The 8481-nt window shown below is 38.8% G+C and overlaps 1 protein-coding gene across 1 annotated transcript; it reads left to right on the top strand.

Annotated features, from left to right (window-relative positions):
* The first annotated feature begins 528 nt into the window (after positions 1-528).
* On the top strand, positions 529-3302 carry eif1 (eukaryotic translation initiation factor 1). The gene is made up of 4 exons (XM_053613374.1): positions 529-710; positions 2188-2351; positions 2727-2828; positions 2981-3302. The coding sequence occupies exons 1-4, from the start codon at positions 680-682 to the stop codon at positions 3023-3025; spliced, it is 342 nt and encodes a 113-aa protein (XP_053469349.1). The 5' UTR covers positions 529-679; the 3' UTR covers positions 3026-3302.
* The last annotated feature ends 5179 nt before the right edge of the window (positions 3303-8481 follow it).

The raw sequence follows: 8481 nt of genomic DNA, 5'->3' as shown, positions 1-8481 counted from the left end.
TTTAATTATTTTTTTTACATTAGAGTAGTATTAATGTAACAATTTTAGAACTGGAGATCAAACAAACAAACAAACAAACAAATAAACAACCAGTGAAATCCTTGTAATATGTAAAAAAATAAACAAGTAGTTTATTTTAATTATCAGTTGATTTATTTACCTTTCTTGACATTTATATATAGAATATACAGTGTTAATCTGTATGATGTACAGTAATTAGAGGATCCGTTTCATTCTGATGAGTAAAGAATAAATGATATAATGAATCATCCTATCAGGGTGTGGTACCTGAGAATTCATTTTAAAAAAACAAAAAAACAATCAGGATGAATGAATATTCCAGTAATGAGGATTGCTGTGGAATTTTGGGGAATTTCTACGTTCACACTTATTGCGTAATGCGCCGGAAAAGCACGTGATCAGCTCACAGTGACGTCACGGTATCGATGAGCAGGGGCGTGGCTTGGCGGTGGATGTGGGCAGGGCCACATAGCTGTTTTCCTCCGTGTATAAAGAAGAGCCGAGGCGCCATTTTGTTTCAGCAGCTGACGAGCCACCGGCTGAGGAATAGACACGCAGAGTTACTCCGTCACCAGCGCGTTAAATTAGTACTAAACCCGCATCAATACACCGGGCCGAGCCTCCCGTTATCATCCGAAAGGAAAAGGAACCGTGTCGTATGTCCGCTATCCAGAACCTCCAAACTTTTGGTAAGATTTATCATGAAAACCGCATCGACGACAAACGGGATTAGCTAACGGCTTTAGCATTAGCTTTTATTCTCCTCTCACCAATCTGCTAAAATTAACAACGTTATTAAGCAATCATACAACTGTTAATAATAAATACTTATTTGGGTTGTTTTTCTTAATCTTACTACTATCGAACTCACTTAAATATCTTAAAAGTAGTATTGGGTTTTTGTTTTTTTAAACGCTTTTTGAATCCACTTTATAAGAGTGGCGTCGTGTTTCCCCCAAATACAATTTTTTTTATTTGTATTTATTTCGGTTTTATTTTATTTTTCGGTTTGTTATTGTGTTCCTGACGCTGAGGTAAGTTAGCATAGCGGCTAATTGTGGGGGAAGGGCGGATGACAATGGCGGATGCAGCTAACAAAAGCTAACACTGTATGTGCGCTAAAATGTCGGAACTCGGTGTCTTTATCGAACACTACTTCCTTTTACTGTGAACTGAAACTGAGCCGTTTTCTCAGCCATGGATGTTAGCTGTTCGAGTAACATAAATCCGCGCCTCAGCTCTTAATTTTTTTTTTTTACTTTACCTATCCGTTTTCCGTACATCCCGCCTCATGCGCAGTGATTGGATAATGTGACAATTTTTATCAGCACTCAGCCTATAGGGTCATGGCTTGCTCTCCGCTAGCCAATCGTAGCGCATTAGGGTGGGGTTCTGTAATACGGATGGGGGAAAAAAACACTACGTCAGTAAGGCCTTTATCCCGACTGTCTCCTTCTCTTCCTTCAAGTCCGTTAAGTTTTTCTGTACTAGGTTGGTTTCCAAATATTGCGCATATATAAACTCTTTTTGGATAATCTTAACGGTTATGCAGGTCGTCTGTTTTTATAACATAATTCGGCACTAGGAGGTTTGAAGCGTCACGTCGCCGTTTTTAGAAAATGTCTGACAAGGCCGCGTCTCAAACGGCTCAACCTGCTAACCCAAGTGCGCTACCGAGGGCGCGTTCGCCATTACACCTAGGGCGCCTGCGGAGGGACAGTAAGCTGTTTGGGATTAGACTCGGACGCTTTATATTTAGCTGTTTGCGCAACGGGTAATGTTCTAGATGGAGCTGTTTCAGACTAAAAAAAGCTCTTTTTTTTTTTTTTTTTCTCCAATCAGTAAAATTCATTATATAAAAATAGCCAGTATAATGGGTTTATATTTTGTGTATGGTGAGACTGTAAAGGTGAACAGGGTTTTCAATAAATTACTGTTAATTAGTATAGAAGTAGTAGGAGAGTACATTGTCAGTAAAGTTATGGAACATAAAAACTAAAGGGGCAAGGGTGTTGTATGGAATTAAAATTAATTCCATACTCGGTATCGGACATGGTAAGTTAAACTGGTTTAGATTTACTGGTGTTAATACAGCTTTTTAACTATGCTTTATGCATTGTAAATGTTGTGTATAATGTGAGGTTTTTCTGTGTGTGTATGCTCCAGACCCCTTTGCTGATGCAACTAAGGGTGATGATCGGCTCCCAGCAGGGACTGAGGACTACATCCACATAAGAATCCAGCAGAGGAACGGCAGGAAGACTCTGACCACAGTGCAGGGCATTGCCGACGACTATGACAAGAAGAAGCTAGTCAAGGCCTTCAAGAAGGTCAGGTCTCACCTCGCTCAGTGTGCCTAATACACTCGTTGACACTTAGTTTTAAATTTTTTATTTATTCCCCCCCCCCCCCTCAGACATCAGGGTGATTTTACAAGGAAGTTTACTTGACTGAAACTTCAGTAGCTTTGTAGATTCTTTGGACCAGAATTAACTAGCTAAAGGACTAAAGGACACTTACTGAGATTGGCTGAGTGCTGTAAAATCTGCCTAGCAACTGAATTTTGATTGGCTAGTTGTCTTTCCCAGTTCAGCAAGTAATTTTTTCACAATAGCATGTTAATGTGTTTGCTGTGACATGAGCTGTGTTTCTTGTGCAGTTAATTGTCTCTGCACACACCTCAGTGCTGATTGTCTGTGTTACAGAAGTTTGCATGCAATGGGACAGTGATTGAACACCCTGAGTATGGTGAAGTGATCCAGCTGCAGGGAGACCAGCGCAAAAACATCTGCCAGTTCCTCACAGAGGTACACACCCACTAGTTGACAAGTGTACAGTAGTTTAACACTGCTGAGTATTGAACAATGTGTTGTAGTAAAATGCTGAGTGATGAGGTGGTGTAATGAAGTGGAAGTCTGGAGTTTCACTAATTTGATTTTTGTTTATTCTCTCTTCACAGATTGAACTGGCCAAAGAGGAACAGCTCAAAGTCCACGGTTTCTAGAAGCTTCTTTTACCCTCCCCCATACCCTCACCTTCTCTACTAATTAACCCTTCCACCTCCCCTCTGACACCCCTAACAACCCCCCATATAAAGGTATAACAGAGACGATGACTCTGGCTCCTGATTGGAGACGCTGCTCCAACATGGCTTCCTCACAGCTCAGATGGCCGACGCCCAGCTGATTTCTCTCTTTTTCCTTTTTAGTTAATCGTGTGCTTTTCATCTTTGTTTTGTACATGTTTCAATAAAAATCCTCAGATGTTATGTCATCCTGTGATTCTGAGTAAATCCCATGTTTATTTGGGTTTGTGGTGCACACTTCTCTAACACTGATGGTGGTTAGATGCTAACCCAGTGAGGTGGTGGAGCTGCAGAAGTGGGGGTCATGCTTGTGTGTGTTGTGGGGGTGGCTGTATGGGCTGAAAACTACTGTAAAGCAACTATATGAAATTTTAATAAATCTACACAATTGTAGACTGAATTTAATAGTACTTGAGTACTTGGCTCATTGCTTGGATGTAATTACATCCTTGTACTCAAGTTTGTTTTTAATTAAATTGTCCAACATTTTGTTTTTTTGTCACTATTACTGTAACTGTTGATCAGCTGCACATGGTCTGGGAGGAATTTTATCCCGTTCCTCAGTACAGAACATTTTCAACTCTGGGATGTTGGTGGGCATTAGCTGGACTGTTAATCATCCAGGACTGAGCCCACATTCTTCTCCATCAAAAACATTTCAGTCTAAATGGACTGTTTCCCCTGCATTTTTTTTTTCTTACATGTTTTGTCCAGATTGGACAAAAAGAACTTGTCATAAAACTTTCCTCAGTTGTTATTGGTGTTTGCAGGATTATGAGACTGACAAAATATAAAACTTATTGGATATCTAACATGAGACTAGGCTAGTTTGGTGTTGCTAGTCAAGGGGATGCACAATTAAGATATTATTATGGGTTTAGATGCAAAGTACATTAGTTGTCCTTATGCTCTGCTCATATGTTCACGGTACTTGGTTTCAACCCCTTTATCCATTTTCCCCTTATTACACTAACTGACTGAGCCAGCGTTTGGCAGAACTGAGAGACTTCTGCCAATAAGACATGAGTATTTCCACCTGAAAACCCTGTCTGATTGAACCACTTCAAGTGGTGAATTATTTGGGGCTGAAGATAAAATCTTCAGGGCTACAGTCTCCAATGCCCATGCCAGGTTACTGGTGGCCACGTTGTCTTGCTGCATGACCCACTGTCTGAGGTTCTCAGAAATCTCCTTTGCTGGTGCCATGATACACTTCCACAAACGTGAAGATCTGGTTCTGATCTTTAAATAAAACAGGACTCACTCACTCACACCTGATCATCATCCAATTGATTGAAAACACCTGACTCTAATTTCACCTTCAAGTTAACTGCTAATCCTAGAGGTGCACATACTTTTGCCACTCAGATATGTAATATTGGATCATTTTCTCAATAAATAAATTATCAAGTATATTTTCATCTCATTTGTTTAATCGGGTTCTCTTTATCTACTTTTAGGACTTGTGTGAAAATCTGATGATGTTTTAGATCATATTTATGCAGATGTATAGAAAATTCTAAAGGGGTCACTTTCAAGCGCCAGTGTAGCTAGAAATGTTTATGAATTGACATGAGCTAGCTGACAGCTATACCAAACTACTGACTGGCCAGCTAACGTGGCCTGACAGTCCCTGCTGAAAACAACAACAGAAACATTCATAGAATTTGTAATGGTTATAATGGGAATTGTATTGGTTTTCTGTGGGTGCAATGGGGTCTCTACTGGTAATTTGTTGCTTCCTACTGGTGGCATGTTATGTCTATTGGATGCCATAAAGTTAATACTAATGGTATGACTAATAATGTTAATGGTTAGCTGATAATTTGTAACGGTATTTGTAGTGGAAACCATTAGAATTCCTGTGAGGGTTTCTATTGCGCCCCCCCCCCCCCCCCCGTGCAGGTGTGAGGTGTGTGTGTGTCTGAGGTCATAAAAGTATAAACAGCTTTAGGAATAAAATGGGCTGTGTGTGCTGATGATGTCACTGTTCAATCAGGATTTCCTGCAGGCTTCACAGAGTGTGTGTTACTATAACAGGAAGTGTGTCACTGCATGCTGAGATCAAATACTGACACTCAAACAGTGTGTCATGGTGAATAAATTACTGTAAGGCTGTTCTGTGTAGAGCGTTTACTATTATAATCAATCACAGTGTCCTTTATGGAGCAGTTCTAAAGACAGCTAAAATCACACTGAAATTTTCATCACTTCACACTTTGTGAGAAACTGTGTGATCTATATGAAGCATTAGAATGTGTATATGAAAATGTTCTGTATGCAGGATGTAAACAGATGTGGACAGCTGGGGATCAGGTGGTAGAGCGGGTTGTCCAATAGTCGTAGGGTTGGCGGTTCAATTCCCGACCCACATGACACCACATGACTTTACTGTCATCGTTACTGAAAGTAAAGCTTTCCTTTTATGAAATGTTACTTTAATAAAATATCCCATGAACTGCGAGATTAAAATGTAATCTAATCTTACTGATATTTGAGTCTGAGTTTAAAGTGATGTAGCAACAGGATTAAAGGATTAAATCTGAATTTGCTGTTAAAAAAACAACTCTGGATTGAGTAATGGTTTAAATGCAGCCTGGTTAAAGGTTCAAGGTTTGGTGCTTCTGCATTAACAGAAGTTCCGATGTGTTTTATTCCTCTTATACCACAACGATTCATTTAAAAAAAATTAAAGAACACAGTCTCATACTTTTATCCATTTATTGTTACATTGAATTTTGTGAAACAGCTAAACTAATTAGTTCCTTTTCTCACTTACGTTATAGCAGCTATAAACAGTCATTCCATCACCGGCCTCTCGAAGTTAATAAGACAAAAAAAAAAATCGAACAGTATCTCGTGATGTTACCGAGAAACTGTAAAGTGTAAACTCCTCTGTCCTGAAGATGTGGGAAAGCTTAACGTTACAGCTTCACCTCTGACTGTTACACAGCACTCTGTAGGGGGACTTTTGGGACACCATGAAGTTATTAATAATGAGCATAAATTAATGAACATATTAAAAAGACACAACTTCATGTATTGACACATTAAACACACACTGAATACACATTAACCAGTTAGTTAACCATATGCAATAGTAAACATAATAGTCCATTCAAATATTATAAAATAATATAAATGTTTACACACATCATTACCAATTGTAACTAAAATAATGAACATCAATTATTACATTAATAATAAAGAACCATTAAACACACCGTGTATGAACTCATAATAATACATTTATAAAATTCATTTCAGGTAATTTAACCCATATATTCAGGGTAATAACACAATATAAACCTATTTAAATTGGCAGTCAGGGGAGGCCAGTGCCCCTGTGTCTAATCTGGCCCCCCTAAATTCGGAATCTTATCACACCAAACAATATTGGGTGCAATGCACAGTTTGTAACAGACAAAAAAGTAATTTATTGTGCCATAACTTTTATGTCAAGAGGAAATTACTGAAAGCGAGACCGCATTCAGAGACCACGCGCTTCAGAGAGAAGGAGCTTCACATGTTCTACACCAAATATTTAATTTCAGTCATGTTCACCTAGTGAGAAATAATATTAAACTATCCAAGTGTCCGCTGTTGCTTATATTAGACGTTACATTGGACGTTACATTAGACATTATATTAGACGTTACATTAGGGTTAGGGTTAGGGGTTAGGGTTACCCTAGATGTTTATAACTCTAATGTCATGTCAGTTCATGATTTTCTGTCTTCTGTGTTCTGTCATGTTCAAAAAAAGGACAAAATATCATAAAATAACAGTCAAAGGAATCATTATGAACTTATTCTGTACTGTATATTGATTATTTATGTTTCTTTTTGTTGCCTCCTTTATGAGCCTGACACTCCATCACAGTCAGAATCATTATTTCCTTTTATTTTATGTTTCGTTTCATTATATCTACAGAAACTCAGATGGGTTTGAAACGGCTTGTAAATAATGACTGGATTTTTAAGTGAGCATCTCAGAATACAGCTTTTATGAACATATTTTCAGATGACTGCCTAAGTTGATTTATGGATATGAGTGGTTTGTATTATATAACAGTACATGTGTCATATAGTTTACAGATGCAGAAAAGTGACTAGATGGTAAATAAATAAATGGTAAATGGTCTGCACTTATATAGCGCTTTTATCCAAAGCGCTTTACTCTGGTTCTCATTCACCCATTCGCACACACACACACTCACACTCCAATGGCAGCAGAGCTGCCATGCAAGGCGCTAACTTGCCATCGGAAGCAACTTGGGGTTCAGTGTCTTGCCCAAAGACACCTCGGCATGTGGAGTCATGTACGCCAACCCTACGATTAGTGGACAACCCGCTCTACCACCTGAGACACAACACAGGCGAATTCCCGCTGCTGCCCTGTGTGTATGGAGTTTGCATGTTCTCCCCATGCTGCGGGGGTTTCCTTCAGGTACTCCAGTTTCCTCCCCAGTCCACAGACATGCATGGGAGGCTGATTGGCATTTCTGTAGTGTATAAATGTGTGTGTGAATGTGTGTGTGATTGTGCCCTGCGATGGATTGGCACCCCAGGCTATATTACTGAAATACACATTTACATTAACAATAGGGCCCACACTGATATCTTTAAATACTTTTTACTTTTACTTTGAGTAACAAACATTGTAACAAGAAATCATAAATATGTGCATAAAGTGTACACAAGGAAAACACAAACTGCACACTGCACATTACTTTAAAATAATAAAAACACTGACATGTGCAACAGTGAAATTCATTAACAACTTGAAACGTTTAAGAAATAAAACCATTTTCAGAATTGAAAACATGAAAAGGGCGACATCTTCAGGACGAGAAGAGAACTACAGATAATATCCACATCCTCTCAAGTAAAACGCATTAGGAATATTCTGGGATTTCCTGATTCAATATCGTTTCGTTAAATTGAAGATCGATTAAATCAGAGAGATATTTTTTACTCAGCCCTATTACTTACTACTCGTTGTAGGATAGAGGGTTGATCAGAAGGTGCCAAAGCCGGGTGAAGGTGGAGACACGGGTTAACGCTAAAGTGGAGACAGACCGGCGTAAAAAGCAGAAAAAATCTTCAAAAGGCGATTTCTTCCCAAAAGGAGAGACAGAATCAGTCTGTATGTGTGTTAATGTGTCGGGTCCTTGGTTTATGACGAAAGAGTCGTAGGCATCGCACACTACACAGAGAACAGAGGTTATGAGTTCGTGGCTTTTCTACACTTACAGTAACTCACTCCTTTATTTACAGTTAATTACTGTGATCAATTCATAAAAAATAATTTACTGAAATTAATAAGTGACATCTCTGAAATTACCCATGATGCAATGCATATTACACTTAAAT

This window comes from Ictalurus furcatus, chromosome 24 (assembly GCF_023375685.1).
Source record: "Ictalurus furcatus strain D&B chromosome 24, Billie_1.0, whole genome shotgun sequence".
NCBI classification, from domain to species: domain Eukaryota; kingdom Metazoa; phylum Chordata; class Actinopteri; order Siluriformes; family Ictaluridae; genus Ictalurus; species Ictalurus furcatus.
Note: the sequence above shows the minus strand (reverse complement) of the source record. Positions and strands in the feature narration are given on the sequence as shown.

Bases quoted from the DNA above. Each gene is read 5' to 3' on its own strand.
- eif1 (XM_053613374.1), top strand. From the start codon at position 680: ATGTCCGCTATCCAGAACCTCCAAACTTTTG. The intron at 711-2,187 runs GTAAGATTTATC...TGTATGCTCCAG, and splicing joins CCAGAACCTCCAAACTTTTG to ACCCCTTTGCTGATGCAACT. The intron at 2,829-2,980 runs GTACACACCCAC...CTCTCTTCACAG, and splicing joins TCTGCCAGTTCCTCACAGAG to ATTGAACTGGCCAAAGAGGA.